General features: G+C 41.7%; 1 protein-coding gene across 3 annotated transcripts in view; it reads right to left on the bottom strand.

The window, feature by feature from the left end:
- Positions 1 to 400: 400 nt before the first annotated feature.
- The window catches only part of pklr (pyruvate kinase L/R), a 28281-nt gene continuing 1394 nt past the window's right edge, over positions 401 to 27287 (bottom strand). Inside the window, exons 1-12 of one of the 3 annotated variants that reach the window (XM_033641684.2) lie at positions 25143 to 25287; positions 19561 to 19725; positions 17192 to 17283; positions 16947 to 17078; positions 15182 to 15368; positions 12497 to 12770; positions 10744 to 10894; positions 9824 to 9976; positions 9566 to 9732; positions 3127 to 3193; positions 872 to 986; positions 401 to 762 (exon numbers count right to left, since the gene is read on the bottom strand). In XM_033641684.2, the coding sequence (XP_033497575.1) occupies positions 656 to 762; positions 872 to 986; positions 3127 to 3193; positions 9566 to 9732; positions 9824 to 9976; positions 10744 to 10894; positions 12497 to 12770; positions 15182 to 15368; positions 16947 to 17078; positions 17192 to 17283; positions 19561 to 19725; positions 25143 to 25146 (1614 nt within the window). In that variant the 5' untranslated portion in view covers positions 25147 to 25287 and the 3' untranslated portion in view covers positions 401 to 655. Of the gene's footprint in view, positions 763 to 871; positions 987 to 3126; positions 3194 to 9565; positions 9733 to 9823; positions 9977 to 10743; positions 10895 to 12496; positions 12771 to 15181; positions 15369 to 16946; positions 17079 to 17191; positions 17284 to 19560; positions 19726 to 21027; positions 21050 to 25142; positions 25288 to 27287 lie in introns of those variants that run through there. The other 2 variants (XM_033641683.2, XM_033641685.2) reach the window with 2 other exon arrangements.

Raw genomic sequence — 27287 nt, 5'->3', positions numbered from 1 at the left:
ATGTAAAGGACCATCAGACATGAGAAAGCCCCACACAGGAGCAGATATATAATTAGTTTACGAGAGAACAGTAGGCAGATGTCGGCATCTGGGTCATCTCAGTGGACAAAAGGATGTAGTTCAGTAACCCGTCATCTCGAGATCTCCTGGCGCGGCTCATAATAGCTCAAAGAATTGCGCCATCATAGAGATAAGCTCAGGACTATGGACAAGGATGAAAGCCTTATCTTCACGTTCTGTAAAGGCTACCGATAATGATATGCTTCAACAATGGCAGGCAAAGAGACAATGTTCATTTTCAATTCAGTATTCGTCCCACAAATAACACAGATGAGAAGGGGAGGCTGGACGGCTCAATCAGTGAAGCTTCAGTCTCGGTATGGAATAGAAGAACAGCAAGTTAAACGCAAAAGTTCAAGTTTTATTTGGAGGGAGTCATCGCTTTCAAGACACACATGTTCAACATTTATGAGACCAGTTCCAGTGACAAGTGTTTCTCTACCTTAACCCTGACTTTAAATAACAATGATGATGCTGTTAAAATGCTTTGGTTATTCTATAAGAGACGGTTGCTATCATTTTATTTAAAAAGGGGTTCTTTGGTTTTCACCGTCAGCATTTCAGTCAGATTTAAAGTCAGATAACATCAGGTTGTCTACGGGACATTGACTGCCCTCATAATGTTAGTGTGACCCGACCCTGGGATCCAGCCCGTCACCACAATCACCATGTCGCCCGACTTGAAGAATCCTCTTGCTTTCCCTGCGGGGGAAAAAGAAAAGTGTGTGTGAGTAAGACAGTATAATAGCATATAAATGTGCATAGTAATGGAGGCGCACAAGCAGACAAAACAGCTCTCCCACACACTGACCTATGTCCATGCCAAAGTTGACCCTGTTGTCGACATCGTCGGCCCAGACGGGAGCAGGCAGAGGGTGGAAGAGGACAGGAAACACTCCTCGTAGCAGCTGAGACTGACGGGCCACCTGAGGGAGAGGACAGAGACGTACTCAGTTCAGGTGAATCTGTTTCGGTTCATCTGTCCATTCAAGATTTTCCAGACCTTAACTAAACTAATACAGTTGTTCTCGACTGTTTTCGTTTTTGACTGCACAATATTAATACAGACGCCAAGTCCCTCTCTTTCCAGTGGACCACCATGCGACCTCGGCTGTATTCAGCCCCGACAAAACATAGCAGAGCATTTATTCAAACAGAAACAGTGGTGTATTGAAGACTCTGTTGTATCACGCAAGCCCTTAATACGTGGGTTTTAATTCAGTTCAGTTTGAAGGGCTTTATTGTCCCAGGAAATGTGATTACATTAAATTGGGGCGGCTGTGGCTCAGAGGTAGAGCAGCTCGTCCAATAATCGGAAGAAGGGCAGAGGGTCTGCTTGTAGAAGTATCCTTAGGCAAGATACTGAACTCAACAGTTAGAAAGACTGCACACCCTAATGTCGCATAAATGATGTTGTAGTTTTCTCTTGCTGAAACAACATTGGCAGTGTATTTCATACCATAAGGCAGTGGTTCCCAAAAAGTGGGTTGTGGTCCAGAGATGGGTCATGGATCCATTCTGAATGGACTGCAAGTGACTTGAAAACAGGTCAAATTTGTAAATTAGCAAACTAGCTTGATGACATGTCCAAACGCTGAATAAATCAAACTGTGTGAACCTCGGACTAATAATTAAGGAGAAATCTGGACCCCGTGGGTTGAACAGATGGGAACCACTGCCATAATGTGCTAACACAAGCAACAGGTCCTGCTTGTTTCTCAAAAAAAAAAATCAGTCAGGTCGATGACCCACCTGCACATGGGCTACAATATATGATCAAAAATGAATAACAGTTGAAAGTATTTGAAATGTCCATCCCCGTCTAGCTATGATGCTAGTTAGCCAACTTTGGCTAAAGCTTACCTGTCGAGGAGAAGAGTAGCCACTTCGACATCCGATTTCAAATTATTCTCCGCTTTCAACCATCTCCACTGTTCAAAAGTATATCCTATATAGACCCTCGATTTGCCTCGAGTTTTGTCTTGGCGTTTTTGGGAATCAAAATGAGGTCGTTTGGGTTTAGTCGCACCGTCAGCCATTGTAGCTTAGTCATAACTATAACTGATGCTGAGACTCTGCTGACTGCGTGACTGGTAGACGGCGGTGGGTGGCGCAACAGGTCAAAACACAAATTCAAAACATAAACATGATTTGCGGACCGTAAATTTTTTTTAAAATGCGAATATTCTGGCTGTACTATTGTTGTCGGTGAGATCAGTATGTTATATGAACATTATTCCTTAGTCTCTGTGACATATTAGGAGGATTTTGTGACTATTTGCTTTAGATTTCTTACAAATAGCTCCTTTAAATATATAAATATCACAGAATTTAAAATGCATATTCATGCTCCCCTGAGGACTAAACTTTCCATTATGGACACTATAAGCGTTTCTCTAGCAACACTATCAGCCCAAAATGTCAAATTTACATACAATGTAAAGGGCAGAATAAGGTTGAACCCATTAATGTTCTAAAGATCTTAATGATCTTAAAGATCTCATGACCTTTCCTCTAGTTTGCAGTCATGTTTCCACTGTATAAATAAAGGTTTCGACATTTAAAATGACCATCCTGTGATCTAAGAAGTTATGGGTGTTACTATAAGTAGGATAGCAGGGTTATGCCCCCACGCAAGCAGCCATCCAGTGTGCTGACTGTGTCCACACCTGGTCCAGATGTGCTGCTCTGAATCTGACCCTGACCTCTGACCTCCATGTGGAGCATTCAGCATATGGAGGGGGATCTTATGGATTAACTCCACATGACTCATCTTAGGTAATTATGATCTATTTTAAAGCGATTTGTGACACGTTTGGTGCTCTGAGCAGATGCTTTAAAACAACTGTCCCATAAAAACAGGAATACACTCCAATAAAATGTGACACATAAATACACCCAGACCAATGTGACGTCTTTAGTGCTGGCACCATTTACAGCAGACTGCCAGAGTAAATATTGACTGTAACACACTCTTTAGTTTAAAAAAAAAAAGTGAGTCATCAACAATTAAGTTGTGTTTCAGACAAGACAAATGCAGTGCTGGTTCACAGAGGCAGACTGTACCTGTGGGCTTCTGGTGATGGCAATAATAGGACAGCGAGGGCGGTACCTGGACAGCAGATGTGCCGCTCTGAAAAAACGGGAGGAAAGAAAGAGAGAAAATATATCATCAGTGTTGGCACAGTCCGGCTGCCAGAAGCTTCAGTGCTCCTTGGCATAGATTCTACAAGTCCCTGAACTCCACTGAAGGAATAAACACCATTTCTAAAACATATTCCCTCATTTGCTGTTTGATGATGGTGGTGGTAAACTCCCACATGTTGTCTTTCCCACCAATCTAAACACAGATGTCACTTTGTCACACGCTCTGATTGGGATACTGAGCAGTTTGTGAGTGAAGCTTCTGCCAAAGTAATAATGAACATTCTCTCAAAGTCACTTTTTGGCCATGCTAGCAACACAGCTCTGAGGATGGCTCTGTCAGTCTGTGTCGGTTGGTCTGTCGGTTGTTTAATCCACCACTTTGATCCGGATTAATTGCAGTCACTGTAGTCATCCCCTAACTTTTCATCCAGCAGTGTCATCAGGTCAAAATTTTAATTTGTCCAATTCTGTGGTTTAAAGAGTGAAATCCATGCAAAAAACTAATGACGTTTTCATCTACAGTAAATGGCGAATGTGAGCATGTAAACATGCTAAACTGAGATTTGTTAAAGGGATAGTTTGGATTATTTGAAGTGTGGTATTTATCCACAGCCAGTGTATTATATACAGTAGATGGTGGTCAGCATGCCATCAGTTTGGAGCAGTGGACAGGGGTACCCATGGAGACTAAGCAATGTACTGCTGTGGATGGATGCAGCAGCAAAACATATTTTAGCCATACAAAAATATCAATATCAGTTAAGGTGTACGCTTCATTTAGAATATTTTCACTGCCTTTTCTTGCTTTCAGAAGAGCCCTTTCCAATGGGGGCCTGAAGCCAGTATATCACCCTCTTAAAAGCCACCACACTCCTTTGACAAAAACAATAATTGTAGTTCACACATCATGGGAGTTGCTGGTCTACCACTGCCTTGATCAGTGAGTTTATTTGAGCTGTTGTGTGACCTCGGTGAGTCTGAACAAATTCTTTAACACTTAAGTCACACAGCAACACAAACAAACTGCTTTAAACAGTGATGGACCAGCAACTCCTGTGTTCTGAGAGGTAAAATTACTTGTTTTTGTCAGAGACGCCTGGTCAACACATTCTCTCTCCGACCTCATCATATATCGACGTTTGTTCATGGACCGTCCACATCGAGCTATGACATGCAAGGTACCCTGTGTGCTTTGGTTTTTGACATTCAGGGACGCAATGTCAACTTCAGCTTGTTACATGCATTGTCTGTTTTTAAAATAGACTTCCGTTTATACAGGATATGTACAGTTTCCATACAGTATCTTAAAATAAACGCACTTCCCTGGTACAACACCGCAAATTTACTTTTTTCCATCAGCAGGTTGTTGGACCCATCCACCACCCATCCCATTCTTGGACTTCTGCTGCTTTAACCCCTTTAATCCCTGTGTTTCCCCTTGATGCCGCTGACCGGCATTAAACTATAACCGGCCACGTATCATGCTGATATGAAAGGACAGCTTTGTTCGTCAGTGTCTGACGCCTTAAGTCACTGACCAAGTGCCGGTTTTTGACAACTTTGGAGTGAGACCGGTGCTTGGTGTGGTAGCTTTGAAGAGAACAAAGATAACAGCTTTAGCTCCCTGTCAGAAAGGGCTGGCTGATGGCAAGAGAAAGTGGTATAAATACTCTAAATATAGTGTACACTTAAACTTATTTTCATACAACCTCACTTAATTAAAAAACACTGACCCATCCCTTTAAAAATCAGATCAGCATGCTAGCTTTGTAACTGTGAGCATCGTAGTATGCCTACATTAGCATTCAGCTCAAAGCACTGTTATGCTTAAGTACAGCCTCACAGTGCTGATAGCATCACTGAAGACTCTTAGCCTTGTTGTAATGCAATCTTGATTCAAAATCAAGGTCAGCTGGGTCTGCTCAGCCCTTATACAAGCCACAGGGCATGATAGGATGTGGATATCTTAACTGTATCATGCAGTGTGCCTGTATGAAATAATTTGCATTTGTTAAGTTTTTGTCTGTATGTGTATTTGTCTGTGTATTTATGTAGGGACTATGCATAAAATATGCGTTAACACATGCAGTTAATCTATACTGTACGTGTGTGTGTGTGTGTGTGTGTGTGTGTGCGGAGAAGAGAAATCTTTATTTTGTTTGTTTGTTAGGCTGGTAGGGGAGTCGATTTGCACAGCAAGCAGTCAGAACACACAAAATGCAGGAAAACAAACATTACAGTCACCATAAAACTCTGCCCTTAGGATGCAAACGCAGGTAACAGGACTGCATTATTCAATCTGTAGTTTTGCTCTGGGAATAAGAAAACCAACATCTGTTGCTTCAGCCTTTAAAGAGCCTGTATGTCTGTCCAGAGGGAAGAGGAGGAACTCAAAATTGTGTGTGACATGTTTTCTACGGTCTAACTCTTCCACAGATAAGTCTGTTAACTTGACAGTATCTGCATGCTTGTGGGTGTATAAAAAGCCGGTCGAGTATCCAAGGAATTAAGTTCATATTGAATGACTCAGCACTCAGCACAGCAAGATTTGTGTGCAATACCGCTGTTCAGTGGTAATGCAGGAAGTGGTTTATAGTATATAGTATATGACTTTCATGCAGGAAACTGGAGTCTGTGTTTCATTGAATGCCCAAAAATCATGTTCACCTTTTCACCAATGGTAATCTTGATCTTTTCCTAACCTTAAAGGGGCTTTATGCAAAATTCAGAGCCTATGAGTTGTCTGCACACGGTTCTCAACATGAACATGGCTGAGTCGCGGCTAGCAGCTAACAATGCTAACTCCATAAATGGTGCTATACAACAGCAACAGAGCTGACAGAGCTAATGGTGTTAACCAGGTAGGGAACCACAGGGTGGGTGCTACGCTTCCACAACAATGCCATCTCGATATCAGCAGTAACCGCCATATGAGAGCAGTGCAAAGCAATGCCAATGAGCTAACCAGTGGGATACACACATGCACTAACATGCACACACGGCCGGACCAGCTTACCACAACAAACATCAGAGAAGCTCAGATAATAACACATACAGAGGGAGCATGACTTCATTCTCTGCTCAGGACACCATTACTCCACTATATCTTTATGTAGAAAATAGTGGTTTGCTGCTATATTAATGCCACTGGTGTCATTAAGGTGTCCACTGTGGGGTACCCCAAGGCTTGGTGCTGGGTCCAATTCTCTTTTCCTTTTACATGCTTCCTCTTGGTCACTTTATACTAGGCATAATATCAGCTTCCATTGTTATGTAGATGATACTCTGATCTATCTAAGCTGTGACGTTGCAGACAACTACCAGAACACTATCAACCTGTTGAACTGCCTTTATGACACCCATGATTTCCTTCAGCTAAATGCTGATAGAACAGATCATTGATCAAAGGTCAAGACAGTGCAAACTCCCAAATATCAAATAGCTTTAGTTCACTGTCCTATTCATAACCCAACATTGCTTAAATCTTGGTGTTATTTTGGATCAAAATCTAATCTTAGACAAACATATCAGATCAGTGGTTCAGTGTTGCTTTCACCATCTAAGACACATTTCAAGGATTAGATCATTTCTTTCCACTACAATCTGGAACCCGTTATCCATGCCTTGCACTGGCATCAGTAAAAAAAAAAAAAAAAAAAAAAAAAAAAAAATCCCTTTCCTGCTTTAAGCTCACTCAAAACATTGCTGCCAGGATTTTGACTTGGGCTAAGAAACACATTTCCCTTATCCTGGCTTCCTTACACCAGCTACCTGCTATCTTGGGAGGCCTCGCTCCAAGTTACTTATCTGACCTTATATTGCCCTATGTCCCTTAAGATCATCGAATGCGTCACTCCTTGCCAAGGTCCAGATTAAGATGATGGAGCCTTTACAGGCAGAGCTCCTAGAGTATGAAATGACCTGCCTGAGGAGATCAGGGCTGCAAAATCTGCGTCATGTTTTAAATCACTTTTAAAAACCCACTTTTTTACATAAGCTTTTTGGTGATGTCACATATGTTTTATTACATTTTATTTCATTATACTCTGTGTTTTACTATGTGCCTAGTTTTTGGCTCTTAGTTAAAGTCATTCTCTACAATGACCTATAGTCTGTAGGGATGCATGATAGACTTTTTTTTCAGCCGATATTGACAACTACCTGCTTCTTATGGCTGACAACGATAAGATAACCAATCATTTCACATTTTTGTATTTTAAAAAGTCTATAACCTGTTGATTATGCTCACCTGAGTGTAAGAAAGGCTAATGTAAGAAAATACGGATGATTTAGTCCTAACCGAAGCAAAATCTAAATGACGCTATTGTTAATACTGCAAAAATAAAGAACAGTTCAGACTCTTTAAATGTTCATTTATTTTTCTATTAAAGTATATAAAAAACTTCCAAAACACACTTTTTTTTTTTAATGGAGCATTTTGCCAAAGAAGTCAAATCAAATGATTCGACATAATCTGTCAAAACACAATTCTGATGTTTGCTTCCAATTTATGGCTCCCAATTCAGCAGATAAGGGGAGAGTTAAGGGAAAAGTAACCTATATTGCTGAGTGTCCGATACTCGGCTTTTTTGCATCTAACTGCTGTGAAAACATATTAGACTTTTAAAGGGCCAGTGTGTAAAATGGGTTGAAAACGGTGACATCAGTGGTCAAATTCTAGATTGCAGGGCTCACTTGCTCACCCCTCCCGTCGGGTAAATGACGGTGGCCTCGTAGGGACAAAAAGCCTTGCGCAGACACGAGTTTTTCAGGAGTAGGTCTATCTAGCGATGAGGTGAATGTTTATTTAGTAATCTAAGCCATGTTACGATATTGTAATGAATCCCTCACGAGCAGGAGACCAGAGGAGCGTTCGGGAAAAAGGCCAGTTTATTTGAGCACTCCAAAAACTCCGGTAACACTCCAGGGGGTAAAAGACTCCGTCCCAAACTCTGACTCTTCTGGTGTAACACACACACTCCATACACACATACTCGTTTACAATACCTAGCGGGGACCCCCCTCCCCTCTCTGCTCCACCAATCTCCAGCCCGCACACTGACTGACAGCGTAGCCTGTAAACAGAGCTCAGCTGTTTATTTAGCCTAGCAATATCTCCGGACTATAGTAGCTGCAATGGACGACTTTGAACGCGATTTTGAAGAGTTTCTTGTAGCGGACACAGACCCAGAGCCATACCTGTTTGAGCCGGAGCATACAGATGAGGAACTTGGAAGCTGAGCGGGTGAGACTAGAGGCTGAATCCTCCGCTCCCATTTGGCTGCACAGAATGGGATTCGGTGCTACTGCTACCATTGTTGGGGAGATATATCATCAGGAGGAAAAGCGCCGCAGAGAGTGCATCACAAGGAGTGAAATTGCGTCTTCTTTTCCTCACAGATGACAGTTCGGGTTCATTCTCTCCTGTTGCGTGGTAAGTGTGGTCCATTCACAAACTTTATAACTAAAACAACTTTTCACTACTCTCTGCTGACGAACTACTAACACTCTCTGCTGTTTCCTCCTTCTTCCTTCCTTCCGCTGTCTTCGTTGGTTTATTTATACACGCGAAACGCGTTCTCTGGCTGGCTGGATTGTCCGCTCGGACTGCCTTACATACTTGGCGGTGCAAGATGGCGACCTCTCTAAAGCAAGGCCCTTGCTAGCTAGCTATATAGCTAGCTAGCTATCTATCGATCTATAAAAATATAAAAGCATAATTATAAGGCTACGAAAACCAAACAAATTTTATTTTATAGCGATTATACACTTATATAAACATATTAATGGGTAGAATATTCAGATTCAGATTTGACAATAAACCATGCCAAATATTACACACTGGCCCTTTAAGGGTATAGCCTCGACGCTGTCCTAAACCCACATTCAGATTTGAGAAGCCTTTATTATATTTGTGAAAATGCAAAAAAAAAAAAGAAAAAAAAAAAGGGACATTTCACTGCGTTTTTTACATGCAGGCCACATTAGACCGGGTCCAGATCAAAAACCACTGTACTTAGACAGGTCAAATCTGGACTAGATTATTCCAGAGAGGCTAAATGTTTTAAAACACTTCCAGAATTGTGAACCTTTATTACCTTTATTATATATACCTATATTATATCATGCAATCTTAATTTTCTGTTTTGTATTGTAAAACTGTAACTGTAACTGTTTTGAAAGGTGCTCTATAAATAAAGACTACTAATAAATAAAGATTAATTTACTGTAATATGAGAGTGGTATCAATATTTTTGTTAACTCTCACTGAAAAGTGAATGAGTGGATTTCCCAAACTGATTCTTTAACCACACCATAACCATGTCTTCTTGTCTGGTGGAAGGTTTGATATACACACCTGCCGCTGGTGGTGAGGACTATGATGGCCCCAGCACAGCATTTAAAGGAGGACTCTACAGCTCCAATGGCTGTGACCTCTGTGGGGTCAGTGGAGAGCGGAGTGAGGCGACGCAACTCCTCAAACAGCTGCTGGTGGAAAATGGCAGCCTCTGCCTCCCTGCAGATCTGAGAGACAGAGAGGGAGAGCGTCATCAGAGGGCTCTACTATAAGTCACATGTAACAGAGTGGACGTGATGCACACACTGAAACACACACCGAGTGCATCATTGCGACTGCCTCCACAGGAAACAGTCCCTTGGCGGTCTCCCCAGATAACATTACGCAGTCGGCTCCATCCAGCACGGCGTTGGCGACGTCACTGCCCTCTGCTCTGGTCGGCCGTGGGTGTGCCACCATGCTCTCCAGCATCTACAGACACATCACAAACACACACACATTCACATTAGTCCTTTAACCACAACCAAAGCGCCTCCGCAAGGCAAAGGGATTCAATCAATGATTCCATTAAAAATAAGGCACTTTGTACGTCAATTTTTTGTCTAAGATGAGAAAGTAATGGCAAACAGGCTTCAGGGAGAGAATGAGGAGAGTGGGTAATGGCTTTGTGGATGGATGGACAGTAGTGGGGGAGAGATCATTTAGACTGAGGCAGGCGGGCACGATTATTGACATGTCGGAGACTCTATATGAGTCAATAAGCGAGGCAGACAGTTGGAAAATGTGCTCGCTCACGGTGTCGCCCAAGAGACTGTTTTTGTAGTAGTTAAGAAGCTGCTGCTAATGCTGATTGGTGTACATGTGTGGGTGGTGTTTGTGGACTCAGGTCTTGAGTAGCAAACCTGCTATAACGCTGTCACTCTGAGTCAGGAGCTGTAGCATAAACAAGATATAGCACTGTGACTCAACATGGCTGCAGGAGTGTGTGTGTGGCAGCAGAGGGGTGTGAAAGAAAGCAAGTGTGTGTCGTTTTGAGGATGAATTTATTGGACAAGTGAGTGTGCGTTTGTGCATGTACATTATGTAGGAGCGCAAGGTTAATTTGTGCCTGTTAGGTTTTAATGCTAGCTTACTTGGGCCCTTTTGACATCTGATTGGATAACACTATAGTTAGAGTGTAAATCTGTATATGTTATTGTGTCTGCATCTTTTCCTATGTGTGCGTGCTTGCCCCTGACCTGCGTGGCACAGATGACGGGCTTGCCCGCAGAGTTGCAGCGTCCAATCATCATCTTCTGGGCGATGAAGACTTTCTCTGCCGGGATCTCGATCCCCAGGTCGCCCCTGGCAACCATCACGCCATCACTTTCAGCCAGGATCTCCTCGAAGCTGACAGCCAGATTAGGGGCGGATGAGGAGGCAAAGGATTGCGAGTTTGGGATAAAAATGAGGGAGTTGGAAAAGAGCACAAAAGAAGGCGTGAGCAGGCACAGAGAAGCAGAGGCAGAAAAACGATGCATTATTATTATTATTATTATTATTATTATTATTATTATTATTATTATTATTATTATTATTATTATTATTATTATTATTATTATTATTATCATCATCATTATTCAAATGCAGGTCTTGAGCAGCAATAACAGGATTTTGCTCACAGCTGCTGGATCCTGAAAACACATTGAGGATAGTGTTGCGCTGTGATATAATTCCTACATTAAATTAGAAAATTTATCATTTAAGAAATGCATTTGTAGGAGTCAAATATCCTTACTCGACTATAAGAGAACTCAATGTATAAACGGAAAATATAATAGTTCCTAGGTTTTCAAATGTGTTTTTTTGAGCACCACAAGCTGAGGGCCCTCTAGTTCCTTTACATACTACAGGTTAGAGAAAAATTTTGTTCTTTTGCTCTGGTGTGAACTGTCACTTTAAATCCCGTCCCCGACTGCCTGAAAGTTTGGAACTTTTCTTAATTTGTACCAAGAGGATTGTAAATTAGCAGCAAAGAGAAGGAAATGACTGATTTATGTCTATGAAAAGTAAGACGCCTGAATCCTTTTGAGTGAGAGGAAGTAAGAAGCTCTTCTGTTGGTTGCTGGCTCAAAGAATCATCTGCCTGTCTTGTCCTTGAAAAGCTATCAGACAGCATGACAAAGAAAGCAAAAAAAAAAAAATCATAAGGTTTGGAGTGCTTTTTTTTTAACATTCTTTGAGAATTGTGAACTTTGGAAATTTGAAGGCGATATAGCCAGAGAAAATGTCTACTTAATGTTTCTTCTGTCTACCATACAATGATATCTTGTCCAGTATTTGTTTGTTTTTTTCCCTTAGGGAAGGGGAGGGTTGTTCTACATCAGTGTGATTATTTTATGTCTTTTTACAAATGTATCTTTGTGTATTCTCAAATTAAACAAATCAGAAAATCAATAAATACATGTTTGTAAACCCTGCATCAAAACTAAATGCATGTGTGATCAATGCAAACATAGGGAAGTCCAGACTTAAAAAATAGAATAGAAAATAGAATTACTGAATGGGACACCAACCCAAAAACATAATGCTTCCAGCCGAGGCCATCACTGGCGTAGACGCATAACTGCTGGAGCCAAATGTTTATACACAGGACCATAAGTGTGTAAAAATGTAATCTTTATGATCTGATCTTAAAAAAATCCCATTTAAATTAGAGCCACGCTTAAACACCGTCAGCAGCAGAAAGTGAGAGCTGAGTAATGGAGAGGAGGAGCTGTGACATAAAGTGTGTCAGATATATTAAGTGGCAGCTATAACTCACACAGATCGCTTATCACAGATGTGTAACCAGAGCTGTCATGTGTCTATCCATCAGTGGCAGCTGGCTGTTCACAGGAGGGTGGATATCGAGTCCTGTCACAGCCTCGTTAAGAAACTCTCACTGCCACCAGCTATTAAAAATAACTCAACCTTAATGGTTTTACTTCCTAAGTATTTTCCTGTACTCACTTCTGAACACCTTGCCGGCTCTCCACCTTGCTGATCACTTTGATGTGTCGTCCGTGTGCCCCCAGAGTTCGCCGCACATCTTTGACATCCTGGGCAGAGCGGATGAAGCTGGCGAACACTATGTCGACACCCTGGGCCACCCCAAACCTCAGGTCAGCCTCGTCTCGCTCACTAACCGCCGTCAGGCCGATGAGGTCGCAGCCGGGGAGGTTAACACCTTTACGACTGCACAGCATCCCACCAGCATCCACCACCGTATCCACCCAGTCAGAGCCTGCAGAGGAGGAGGAGGAGGAGGAGGAGTTAAGGAAAATAAGAGGTCTATTAAAATGTCCTCTGGGAACTGAGGATGGCCAAAACTACATTTCTTTGTAAAGACTGCCACGAAAAAGGAATCATAACTAGTGGATCTCTTCAAAAGAGACAGAATGAATATAATACGTATACCGTCGTATGTCTGTTAATTTTTTTCTGCACAGTGTTGGTTTATTTGTGATTTCCTTATCAATTTTTTTTTAGGGATGCACGATATTGGACTTTTGCTGATATGCCAGTATCTTCCAGTTAATTTTGGCCAATTACCAAAACTGATAAATGCACTTTTTCACATTGAGTCTCACCTGTAGTGGAATGAACATATTATTATACCTGCTTTTATCATGATGGCCGACTGGCAGATGCAGACATAAATAACAATTCTTTTTAAAATACACACATTCACTGGGCAAAATAAGAAAACTACTTCAACTTAGGTTGTACATAAAACATGCCATTTTTAAAGTAGCATTTCAAACACTGTCACTAATTTTAACAGGCTTGGATGATGCTCTTTCTGAGACAGTCCTGACAACAGTCACAACCAGGGAAAATCTGACCTATTTCAACTAATTACAGCGTCACCATGTCGTCCTGCAGGCTGTTCTCATGCACTGTTTGTACGTTTTACGACAAAAAGTTATGCACCAAAATTCATACATCAGAAATACTTATTTGATCCCTGAGGAGAAACTGTGATTCGTTACACTCTCTCCTAAGTAAAGAACAGAGAATTATAAGACATAAGAATAAGCGTATGTAAATGTATGGCAATAAGATAAAAATGAAAATGTGCATTATGCTACAGTGTTTAACACAAGTACTTAAAGGATAACTTCGGTATTTTTCAACCTGGGCCCTATTTCCAATGTGTATGTGTGCGTATGATTCATAGGTACGACTCGTTCTAAAATTGGTTCAGTATTGAGGGAGGCGGATGCAGCCGGGAGCCGCGAAACGAGCTAAAACGGTAACGGGGGCAAATGCGTCCCGTATAAGTTTGCGCATTAAAAGTGCTTTTTTTCGCCACTGACCAGTCCAGATCGCCAGTGCTATCTCTGTAAATAGCATACTAAGTGTTTCCCTTACCCTTCACTTGCTCTGGGCTGTGACGTCATCTCGCGAGAGCTTTGCTTGTTGCCGGAAGAAAACAGAGGATCCATGCAGAGCGCTGCTCCGAGTGGCGATGGTTGTCCCGGAGTACAGTTGAGAGTTTTACTGCATCGATTGTAAACAATGGTTCGTGTTTGTGCTTATCGGAATTGCAAGAACAGGATGTCACACAACACCCCGTACAGCTTTCATAGGCTGCCTTTGTCGGACAGCGAGATGCTGAAGTTGTGGCTAGTTGTGCTACAAATGGATGCTAACACTCCTGTCCAGACACTGTGCCTTGCAGACCATCGGGTCTGCAGTGCTCACTTCTCCCAAGATGACTACTGCCAGCCGAAGAAGAGAAGACATCGAATCCCGAAACACCTCTTCCTCAAGAAAACGGCTGCCCCACGAGTAGAGAGAGTTACAGACACAGTGGAGCAAAGCTCTCGCGAGATGACGTCACACACAGCCCAGAGGTAAGGGAAATGCTTAGTATGCTATTTACAGAGATAGCACTGGTGATCTAAACCGGTCAGTGGCGAAAAAAAGCACTTTTAATGCGCAGACTTATACGGGACGCATTTGCCCCCGTTACCGTTTTAGCTCGTTTCGCGGCAGCCAGCTGCATCCGCCTCCCTCAATACTGAACCAATTTTAGAACGAGTTGTACCTATGAATCATATGCACACATACACATGGGGAAATAGAGCCCAGGTTGAAAAATACCAAAGTTATCCTTTAAGATATCAAAATATCAAAAATCAAATATATATCGTCACTATGCCGAGGCTGTAAGAGTGGAATTTAACTACTATATACATCTATAGAATAAACAAGAATAAAATTAAACATAAGAAATATGTACAGTTATGTGCATGAAAAAGATAAAGAACATATCCAAAGCAATCATGAGCCAGTAATTTGTGTAATAACCCACAAATTTTGGAAGGCTGTGATAACGTGACCAACACACTGACGAGTGTTCAGAACCATTTGAGCTTTGAATCATTTTAAAAAAAAGGTACATCCTCACCAAGTTTCTTTTCCTAAACCGAACCTCTACATGTATGACTTTACATTAAGTGCGCAACTTTGCTTCAAATACACAGCATTATTCATGTGGCCCTAATTCATAAGATATCATACGATCTATTGTGCGTGCATTTTTTGATAGGATAGCATTGCATCCCTAGGTATTTGTAAGGTAAATATATATCTAAACACATGAAAATCAGAGGTAAGGTTTGTTAAAGTCAACTTAAGGTGTATTACCTGTTTCCTGTACTTTAAGTGCAATGAGGCCGTCGTCGATGTAGATCCTGCCTCCCTTCTTGACGACTTTAGGCAGGCTGGGGTAGTCCACCCAGATGATTTTCCCGTCTGTCTTTTCTTTGTCACTTTCTGCTGTCACCACACGGACAGGGTTGCCTTTTTCCAACAGCACCTCCTCCTCCACTTTCTATACAAAGACACACACAAAGAGGAACGAAGGGAAACACTGCCTTTAAGTAAACACCGTCATCATCTCTGTTATCAAGACATTATCAAAACATAAATGATGATTTAATAAGGTAAGTCTTAAAGCTAAATAATGCATTGAATAACATTTCTCAGAGACAGAGCTGGTCGTCCACTAGCTCGCATGTCAAAGTATCCTTGGGCAAGACACTGACCCCAAATTGCTCCCGATGGCTGTTCCATCAGTGTGTGAGTGCGAGTGAATGGTTACTGAATAACAGTGAGCACCTTGTGTGAATGTGACATGTAGTGTTGAAGCACTTTGAGTGGTCAGAAGACTAGAAAAAAAAAAAAAAAAAAGCACTCAACAAGTGCAGTCCACGTAAGGTGTCATATTTGTATCTTCCAGGCATTATTTTAAGCTCCTGTGTTTGTTTTGTCTACACAGAGACGCAGACTTACAAGATGTTGTTGTTTGCCGTGAACATAACCAATAAACTTTGTTGATTCATTTGTAACTCAGTCATTTGTAATTCATGCTCTGCTATTTCTCTAAACAAACATATTCTCCACTGGCATTTCAAATCACAGGATGTCAGCCCTCCTAGTTGCAATATTGTCATTTATATAATACCTTAATCTACCTCTATCTGCTGGTGTTCAGCCAAAAAAATACCAAACATCAAATATTTGGCTATCTACTCCTGGGAGAGAATCTTCCTCTGTTTGCTGTTGCAAAACCACATCTGAGCCGGGCTGAAACCTGCTGGATCCGACTCATCTCGCTGTCCAGACACATGACTGTTTGATTCACTGGCATGCTGAGCTTCAGCGAGCCAGAGTGGTTTACGATGGCTGAATAGCTCTGGTAATTCACATCAGAGGCTCTGAGTGCCGGTGACGACGATAACGTGACACACGTCAACTGTACGGGGCTGTAACTGCCCCACAAATACGTCAGCTGCTTTCTACCCAATCATTTGTTGATGCTGTAACATAACCTGTCATTTACCTATTAACATTTTTCTTGTTAATGTAAAATGCAATCTGCTAAAACATGCAAGACATACGTGTTCATGATACGAGGACAAAAAATTAAAATTAATTGAGACGAACATTAAGATAATATTGACGTATAACGCACGTGTTAGTAACTCTGTTTAATCTTCCTATTACGCTACTAAACAGACTTTAGAAGAGACACAACAGGCAAGAAGCAGTGCACAGCTTGCATGTCATGCAGAGCATTTTGTAAGCTAATCAAAGCATGAAGAGGTTTCCAAGAGCTTGGAGTTATTTGTTCAGCAAAGCAGACGGCATGCAACAGTTACACAAAGAACAACAAAACAAGACAATGATGATGTGAAAGCACAAAAGAAGAAAAGGACACAGAACACACAGTTGTTTTGCTCCCCTAAAAAAAAAAAAAAAAAAAAAAAAAAAAAAAAGAAGCAATAACCTGTAAGAAATGATGCTGATGGGAAGCAGTGGAGATATTTTCAGCCCCTCTCACAGCTGACTGAATGTGACTGTTTGATTAGATTTACGCTGTTTGATGGATGAGGAATAACATGCTCACCCCTTTCACTAATCCAGTGCGTATCTCCGGACCCTTTGTATCCAAGGCGATGGCAACGGGCCGATAATACAAGGGGTCAGAGGTGATCGTCTCCACAGCCTCTCTGATGTTTTTGATGGTTTCCCCATGATACTGACAGACAAGAGACAGAGAATCAATACATGTCTAGAGGAAAGACCACAACATGTACGCTGTGGTGCTGTATGTAATGTGAGAAATGGTACACAGGGGAGGACTGCACATACTTCATGTGAGCCGTGAGAGAAATTTAGACGAGCAATGTTCATTCCTGCCTTGACCATCTCTTGGAGTTTGGGGATGGATCGGGATGCAGGACCTGAAAGGAACAGAAGTAAGAGAAAGGAGATTGTACATTAAAGCTACAGTAGGTAACTTTTAGGAAAATGACTTATTGTCATATGAAATTGTCACTAAAACACATAGTACATAAGACAGATAATCTGGGGAAAAAAACATGTTCCTCCTTGTAGTGCTTGGTAGAATTAGGGGCCATACACATGCTGCGTTTTTGCACCTTTAAATTCAGTGTTTGCAATGTAGACGCGCAGCAGGCACGTTCAAACGCCAGAGCGACATCATCACGGCGCACACACCTTTCCAAACAGCTGTTTTTCAGGGTGCAACGGCTGTGCCCGAGATAAAGTTCAACTTTTGGACTTCACTAGCGTGCACCACATGTCATGTGACGAGGACCAACTAGTCACAGCCAACAGACATCTTCCCCTTCGTCCGTAATTATCAGTCTGTGATAAATATGGAGAAGAAGCTGATCATTTTAGCGCAGGGCTGTCAGAGCTTTACATCTGTCCTACGTACAATAGGCTTTCACACCAACAGCACCTGGAAGAAGATCAGCTGTGCTCTCAGGATTTCAGGTAAATAGGCTATGATATGGTGCTTGTTAAGGTTGCTTAACAAGCTCAGACGCAACCTGCGGCCGCGCTCTTGAAAGCTGGCACAGAAAAGGCCCCTTAGACTGCGACGCGGAAACCAATCAGAGCCAGAGTCTCTAACCAGCTGCTCTTCAAAATCTGTGGTCAAACTAGGCAGCGTTGATCAAATATGACTCAAGGTTCTGTTACTGCGTTGCCTATTTCTCTCATCAGATGTTTTCAGAAACTTATTTCAGTGTACTGTTTAGCTGTAAAGAGAGAGTTTGCGCCAGCTGGAGGCCGATTTTGGTTTGATTGTTTTCAACATGGCACACAGGTCACAAACTCTCATTTAACAGCTAAACTGTACACTAAAATATATTTCTGAAAACACCTGAAGTGAGAAATAGGCAATACAGTAAGAGAATGCTGTTTATATTTGATCAGCTCTGCTCAGTTTAACAGTTTGACTGCAGTTCATAACAGTGACAGACTTGACTGACAGCTGCGTTAGAGACTCCTCGGCTCTGATTGTTTCTTTTGTTCATCTGCGGCAATGCCATGAGAAGCACTACAAAGAAATGATGGAGGAGGAAGACTATTATTTTAATGCACAGATTATCTGCCTCATGTCTCTGTGGATATAGTGACAGTTCCATCAATAATGACAAAAACTTTTATAAAAGTTACCAACTAGCTTTAAAAAGAAACTATGCAGGATTTCCTAAAAAATAAAACAATGTGTGGACTCATAAAAGGGTTATTATTCTCATTCATCACTAATGACCTACTAGAAATGTGTGGTGGAGTAGTTATCTGCAGAGACTCTGTCTTTTGCCTGTATTTTTGCATTTTCATCTTACCATGCTGTGTTCACAATGGTTCTGGGTGCAGCACATGGGTGAGGTCAGGACTGTATATAAAGGTAGTGACCTTGTGCTCGACCATAACACGCATCCAAGAGGAAGCTATGAAAATTGTGAACACAGCGCAGAAAAAAAAATGCAAATATAGCAAATGACAGTGAATCTAAGCTTGGCTTTCACTTTTGCTGGCGACACTGTTTCCAAACAGTAACCGGCAAGCCCAACATAGTATACCTTTAAAACTGAGCTGAAACAATAAGGTGAAGTAAGTCACTGGAAACGATTTTGGGCCAAAAATCACTTCCAGCTTCCAGCTTCTCAAATGTGACAATTTGCTGCTTTCCTGTGTTTACTGTGGTGGTGAACTGGATAATTTGGGGGTTTTGGTGGTTTCTGATAAAACAAAATAAGCAATTTGAAAATGTCAGCTTGTGTTCTGGATGAATGTGGCAGACCTTTTTCACTGGCTCCTGATATTTCATTGGCCAAGAAAATAATTGCATTGAAAATTAGCTGTGTTGGCACATCTACCCGCTGCTTAATCACTTTGGACACAAGCCCTTCAGTAAGCAGTAAAAAAATACCTGCCTTTGTGAGATATGTGGAGAGAGCTCTGCAAGAATGAAGTGGCAGTTTTTATTCATTGTATTTTCTTGTTTTGTTTTTCTCTTTTATTTTCTCCTTTTCTTCTGGGCAGAAGAAATGCACAGACAGGTCCTTAGCCAAGAATCAAACCCTGCCAACACTGACGGCCACCCAGCACCCAGGAGCTGGCTGTCTGACAGACACACAACAGTTGCCAGAAAACAAACTTGAAACTGAGACTCACTGTCTGCGGCCTCTTGTCACACTCACCGATTGTGCAGATTATGCTGGTGTTGCGCGCTGTGATTGGTTCTTGGTCGATATCCAGCAGACAGAGATGTTCCAGGAAGGTGTCAGCCATGCTGGCATCCAGCTCCTGGCGTTGGATGAAAGAGTCCGGCAGTGTCATACTCTCTGAGTAGCGCCTGATGCAAGCTGTAGCGACAGAGAAATGTTGTCAGCAGGGTGAAGTCAGTCATGACAACTCTACTGCCAACTCCACCTGTGAATACTAATGAACTAAACACCTCATACAGAGAAAGGTGTGTACTCCTGTGTAAATGACGGAAAAGAACAACAGTTCTGGTCTAATATTAAAGGGACAGTTCACCTGAAAATCAAATACATATTTTCCCTCTTACCTGTAGTGCTATTTATCAGGCTAAATTGTTTTGGTGTGAGTGGTAGAGTGTTGGAGATATTGGCCCTAGAGATGTCTGCCTTCTCTCCAATATAATGGAACCAGATGGCACTCGGTTTGTGGTGCTCCAAAAAAAAAACCAAACAAACAAAAAAAAAAACTCTGTAATGTCTCTTTCCAGAAATCATGGCTCAGTTCCACAAGATAATCCACAGACCACTGAGCAGTTTCATGTATTTTCTGTCTACCAAACCACACCCAGCAACTGTATCACCGTGCAGAAGGAAGAGTGCATCTACTCATGTACAAGAGGTTCATGCTCATGATGGTATGAGATATAAACATTAATGGCGTCCTCCTCGGCTGAGCTGTGATGTTAACTAGCTCAGTGGTGCTAGGAGAGCTAGCAGTAGATGCACGCTTTCTTCTGGTCGTGATGGCAGGTGTAGCTGGGTTGAAAGAAAATGCATGGACCTGTTAACAACAAGGTCTGTGGATTATCTTGAGTAACAGGGTCATGATTTCTGGTCCAGACACTTAAGCTACCTGCCAAGCTGAAAGTGGACCTTGGGAGGCAGATTATTGCAAGGACGTCACAAGTAGTGCTGCTGGAACTTACAGTCCCCTGGGAAGACCTGATGGAGGAGGCCCATGACCAAAAGAAGGCCAATTACCTAACGCTATTAGAGGCCAGTAGAGAGAGTGGTTGGAGGGCATGCTGTGAGGCAGTTGAGGTGGGCTGCAGGGGTTTACCAGAGCAATCTGTGCACCAGGCATCAGAGGGTTGCAGGAGAGGAAAGCCACCTGAAACCATCTGTGTTTCAAATAACTGGAAAGAGACATTGCTGTTGAGTACCATCTGGTTCCATTATATTGGAGAGAAGGCAGACATCTCTACAGCCGATACCTCCTAATACTCGGCAACTCACACCAAAACAATCTAAACTGACAAACAGCAATACAGGTAAGAGAAATATATATTTTTTGACATTTGGGGGTGAACTGTCGCTTTAAGAGCTGCTTCTGAACGCACAGTGACAGCAGAGGAAACCAAGTATGTGCACACAAAGGCTGAAAAACCCTCCAAAGATACTGACCTGACATTAACTACAGCATGGAGAGGTCAGGAAGATTGTCATGCTGACATTCAGCTGTCATATGAGTCGGTAATATGAAAACAAAACATTGCAGTAGAGCAGACATTCTTCGACAAGCCGTAAATTTTAAAACAGGAAAAAAGGCTGACATTCAGGCCATATTGAAGACATAAAAAGGTCTGTATGGTGACATTTGAAACAAATGGAAATACATTATCGGGTCTCCACATCAGCAGTCCTCTAAGATCCTCATTTCAAATGCAGTTTGATAAAATATTATCGCCTCCTCTCCTTAAGAGGTCACAGCTGGAGTGAGCAGGGTAACAGAGATAGGACCCAAGTACAGACTGCTATGTAGACTGACACAGTTCATGGCTGAGATACAAGAGCTTACAGACTGGTGGGTGGGTAAAGGTCAAAACCACGAATGCAGTCCAAACAGGCTAACAAATCCAAAAGCAGAATCCCCTTAAAATCCATGACAGTCCGAAACAGAGGCATGAAAGCAACACCACAACAAAGACAGTCGAACAAACTTGGGAGGAGTGAGTGGGAAAGAGCTGATTAAATATGTGCAGCACTGAAAAGGAAAGTGGGAACAGGTGTGTAGATGGGCGGGGCTGTCAGATGATGAGAAAAGCAGGGGAAGTCTGAGGGCATCTGGTGGATGGATGTGAAATAGCAATGGAGGGGACAAGGGAAAAGAGGGAGTGGCTGGAGAGGAAGGACAGAGAGACTGTGACAGAAGAGGGAAAACAAACTGAGGCGTCTTGCATTCCCAGAAGAGACACTCAATCTGAAAGGAGACTGAGATGTTGTTGTTCTGTCTGTCAGTGTAGAAACACTCTTTATGAGGAAATGACAAATATTGTAGCTGAGTGTGAAAACAGCTCTAGTGTGACACCAAGTTTTAATAATGCTTGTTAAACCTGCATTAATTGACTTTTCCCTCATCAAGCTGTGACACAGTATTTGCATATTGTTTGGTGCTTGTGGCCACCTGTTGAGTCTAAATCAATATTCACTCTCTCTCTCTAGCTCTGGTGTTATGTTTGATCTCAGCTCACTTCTGAGGGAAATATCTGGCTCTCTAGCTGATAAATGCTTCACTGTGTTCACCAGCAAGTCACTAACTGTCTCCCTGCTGTCAAGTGTCTGACAGGAACTGGACAGTGTGCTGCTGGAAATGAAGCTATGCCAGCAGCAGTGACACAATACATGAAAGTTGCAGGTTGTAAAATCAAAACCATGAGCTGAAAGATGCTAAAAAAAATTTAAAAAAAAGGATTTCAAGAACAATATTTGCTAAAACTTTTAAATTGGTTTAAATTGATTGATTTGTTTTATTGTTACAGTAATAAACTACCTATTAAGCCTTTTTTTTTATTTTTAAGATTATTTTTTGGGGGCTTTTTGCCTTTAATGGACAGATAGAATGAAATGGGGTGAGAGAGAGAGCGGGGGTTGACATGCAGCAATGGGTTGCAAGCCGGAGTCGAGCCTGCAACTGCTGCAGCGAGGCATCGCCATCTGTACATAGGGCGCCAGCACTATCCACTACGCTGCCGACACCCCCCTCTTAAGCCTTTTTGAACAGAAAATCCCGCACACTGCCCTTGCTCAGCTTCACAACTTATTAGAAACACTAACGTTTCGTTCCCACTGGACTTTGTCAAGAGTGTTCAACACCATTATTAACAACATTTACTTTTCCTTTGTGGAGTATGTGACATATGATGCACAGGTTGTTGTCAGTTATTGAGAAACACACCAACAGCTAATTAATTCCCCCACACTTGTGCACACCTGTGAAATGGGTGGCGCAGTTTCTATTTAAGCTCACTGTTGTAAATAAAGGTGTTGGAACGCTCTTGACAAAGATCTGAAACGTTAGTGTTACTAATACATTGTGAAGCTGAGCAACAGGAGGGTGCGGGATTTTCTGTTCAGAGACTCAAGTGATATTTTCCAACACACCTGCATCTGTGCGAATATATCTCTTCAAACAAAGTACAATAAAAAAATGTTTTTGTTTTTTTAAAGGATTTTGGTGCCATAAAATAATCCTAGCTGTCAATAGCAAACAAAAGTTACCTAACTTTAACTTTAAGGTATTATCTTTATGAATTATTGTGACATATCTTCAAATAAAAACACTTAATCTTGAAAAGTCTGTATCTGGATCAAAGTGATCAGTCTGAGTGATCCTGGTTAGCAAAACTTCCAAATTGGGATCATTCCAATCATTTTTTTTCCTGAACATCTTGGTCCTTGTCTAAAAAGTGAAGCTGCCCTAAACCTGCATTCACCTTATGGCCAGCAGGGGGCACTAGTTGCACTTGATATCCTCCACTTGATTTATTACCTCAGTAAACATTTACCAAAGGAGTTAATGGCCTCAGTTGCTAGTTTGCTATTGCCTTCAATACACCATGATGTTTATTTTGTAAATTATGACCCTGTGTAGAGTAAAACAGATGTAAAACAGGATACGCTACAGGGTGTGTCAGATCCACCCCTTGCTTCTCCCCAGCCATACCCTCTTGTCCTAATATGGTCATGTCTACCTCCAAAAAAACCCAAGATGTCGACTCCCAAAACTCATCACTACAAATGAACCATTTCACATTACAGAGTCAGATAACATTGATTACAGCAGCATTAGCATAAAACTGGTGTACTCTAGATTATTATCTACAGTCAAACTCTAAAACCCCATTCAAACACTTTCTCTATAACCAAGTGAATTTTATCTCAAAAAATGTCTTTTAATGTTTATTTTATGACCTATCACGTCTTACAATCCTAGACATACAGCTCGTAAAGCCTTTCAACGCCCGATGAGAACACCTGTCACCACTGCTGCATAAAACCTGAGAGAACAAACCAGTAAATGGAGCCAGTGTCTCTCATGCAAAGCACTGTGGTACCTGGTTGAGGGCTTTGAGCCAGTAACAATGGCATCCATTTTATAGGATGTCACAATCAGTCAAGCCTGCAATTTCTGCCACCATGGGGGAGGAGAGAGTGAGGACCAGGGAGGAGGAATGAAGGAAAGAGGAGGCTGACAGACAAGGTCGGTGCTAACGGCACAACAGGAGCAAAGAGGTGAGGACAAAGGAGACAGAGAGAGGAGGGAGGGGGTGAGGGTGAGAGGAGGAATCTGACAAGGAGGATTTCTACAGATCTATAATGGAAAAGAAAACTCAATTATTTCCTAGATTTTGTTGCACTACCTGCCAGAGTATTAACACCTTGTTGACCAGCATCATGATTAATTATGAGCCATAAACTAAAGCTCTCTGTGGAGCATGCACACGCAGAAACAGAGACAGATGAAGCTTGACGTCTGCAGAGGAAACTCGCCAATGAAAATGGTGACTTTTGCAGGGTAATGTGAACACGCACAGCTCCTCCATCCTCTGGATTCGGTCGCTGTCAGTGTTTTCTCTTCCTGTCTTTTTCTCCCTCTCACTCTCTCTTTCTCTATCCACCTCCCTGTGACCCAGTTCTGCCGCACCGCTGCACACATCATTACGTGTCCCACTGAGATCCTCCTCTGACACATCCCAGAGTGTACACATAGAGGCACACACACACATAGATGCAGGTACCTGTTACTGGAAGGCCTGACTATAAATAAAGCAGGTCAAAGACAGTTGCAAAATATCAGTCGTGGCACGGCTTTAATGATAAGAGAGGTGAAGCAGGTGATGGGTGGGGTCTGTTTGCAGCCGGTCACATTCCTGCAGGTCAGCATGCATGTGTGCGATCGATCGGTGACCTCGAGGCAAGAGGGCAGATGTTTGTCCAGCTATGACTCTGCACTAAAGTTCAAAAGCAACTGACAAATGACACAGTGGTGCATTATCTAACCTATAGGTTACAACTGGGCAATGTTACACAACCACAGATATTGTAAAGTGACAAATTATAAGCCAGTAGACTTAGATAAGCATAATTACCTGCACACAAAGCTCCTATGTTCTAGCAGTTCACAGTTAACCCAAGTAAATCAATCCCTAATAGCTCATGTAAGGAGTTTAAATTATGCTGCAGTCGAATGATAATGTACAAAACTTAATATAACTCAACGAAATTATTGGTCCACTTACCCATTTTCACAAAAAAATCAGTTTCTAATTAGATCCAAATCCACTGCACAGTTCCTCCTCCTCTGTTTGTTATTTTAGTTTCTTTAGTTCCTCAACTTTTCTATATCTTCTCCTCCGACTTTGTCCTCGTCTGCTCTGAGGTCGTGCACCTCTCTGAGTCTAGTGTCACCTTAACAAGCCTTGTTCAGCCCCTTGCCTTCATTTTCACACTCTGACCCCTCTGCTGCCCCCTCATCTCTCCTCCCACTCTCACCATGTGCAGTGAGGCCACCGTTTGCAAAAGGCGGATGATTTTGGATGAATAAGTGGCCTCACTGGGCCAAGGTGATGCTAAAAATGGAAAAAGTTTACAACACATAACTATCAGGGTTCACTCGAGTACAAAGTGATTCTTGTCTATTTGGTGCATCGCTGCGGGTTATGTAACGACCTGAGTGTGTCAACCTGAGCTTGACACAGTGTTAACCCCAAACCACACACAGAGTATCTTCACATTACTTTCTACACAACTGTATGTTGTGCTGAAATGATTTGTTGATTAAGTGATTAGTCGGCCGACAGACGCACAATCTTCAACAATTGAAAAAAGTCATTCTTCGAGATAAAACCCAAAATATTTGCTCTTTTCAGCCTCTCAGATGTGGGGGGACTGTTGCATTTCTTTGTTTCATATTGTCATAGTGTTGTCACCATACTGGAAATTCTAACTTGAAAGATATCAATACCACGGGGAAAACCAACATTAAGGGGAATAAAGTTTAAAATTTGTATTAAAATATAAATATAACAAGGCCATAACATGACAACTATGACTTTTCTCTTCTTGGTTAGGAGCAGATGGCAGCAGAATGACTGTGGTAAACATTAACAGTAAAACCAAAATGTGCAGCTGGTACCAGTATCAATACTGTATGTAAAACACAAATTAAAACCGCTTCAGATATTCAGAATCTAAATGTATCAATAAGTCAATATTCAAGGCAACACTAAGTTATTACGAAACTTTGGGTTTTGGACAAAACAAGACATTTAAAGGTGTCACTTTGGAAAAACACAGCTCCCCTCTACCAGCTCCAAGAGATGGAGAGAATTTGGCTGCTTCGTTGTCACACTGCACATTTAGGGCAAACTTTTCCAGTCACAGCAGCAGTGTTGGAGACAATCTGAGCCTCCAAGCCTTAAACAATGGATGGACATATTCAAGGAGATCTTTAGAATGGAAAAGATAACTTAGTCCAAGGTCTAGAGGAGCAGTATTCCTCAGAAAATGGGAGAAATGGACTGTCTATATTTCAGAATACATGGACGCAGCTTCACCGTGAATGTTTGGACAATAAAACGACATTTAACATGTGAACTACTTACCTAGTGTGCACCCACACAGTGTTCTCTATGGTGTAAAAATACTTGACATAAAGAGTTATTCAAAAAAAAAAAAAAAAAAGATGTCACTTTGGGCTCAAAGAAAATGTATTGGACTTTTTTCACTTTTTTCTATCCTTTCTGAGACAGAGCAATGTATCAGTTAACTGTAAAAATAAGAGTTTCTCAGTTTCTAAAAGGCCAAAAGCAAAAGTAAGTCAATCATTAAAGGTAATACATGTAGCCTGCAGCAATTATCAAAGGGTCAAACAATCTGTTAATGCATAATGAACTAAAGAGCTAACAAGACAAAGGGTCATATTGTAGGACAGTGGACCCAAGACCAGGGGTCAGCAAAGCTTCATGTGGGGATCATGAGGCCTTCTCGATTTTGAGGAGTGTAAGAAAACTTTTTAAAAATATATACAGTCGGCCTATATCTCAGTATTGTATTCATTTCTGTTAAGAAAAATAAATGAAATAATTATTTTTCAAGTTTAGATTATTCTATATTATTTGAGATATCTGAAAAATCTTGCAGGATAACGGCACCATGAAGACACAAGCTACATTGATAGGGCCTTTACTCTCTGCTACCTCGTCTCAGCCTCATCCTGCATTAGAGAAGTACACAGTTAAAACAACCCAAGAGCTAATACAACAATGGGCAAGTGTCAGAGAGAAGAAAATACTGAATTTGTCAAAAAAGAAGCCGAATAAGTTTGTCTGGTGGTTTCAAAAAATATACATGACACAGAGAGGGAACCAAATAAAAAAAGGTTC

This window comes from Epinephelus lanceolatus, chromosome 10, assembly GCF_041903045.1.
Source record: "Epinephelus lanceolatus isolate andai-2023 chromosome 10, ASM4190304v1, whole genome shotgun sequence".
Taxonomy (NCBI): Eukaryota; Metazoa; Chordata; class Actinopteri; order Perciformes; family Serranidae; genus Epinephelus; species Epinephelus lanceolatus.
The sequence above is the reverse complement of the archived record's forward strand: the minus strand, read 5'-3'. Positions and strand labels throughout refer to the sequence as shown.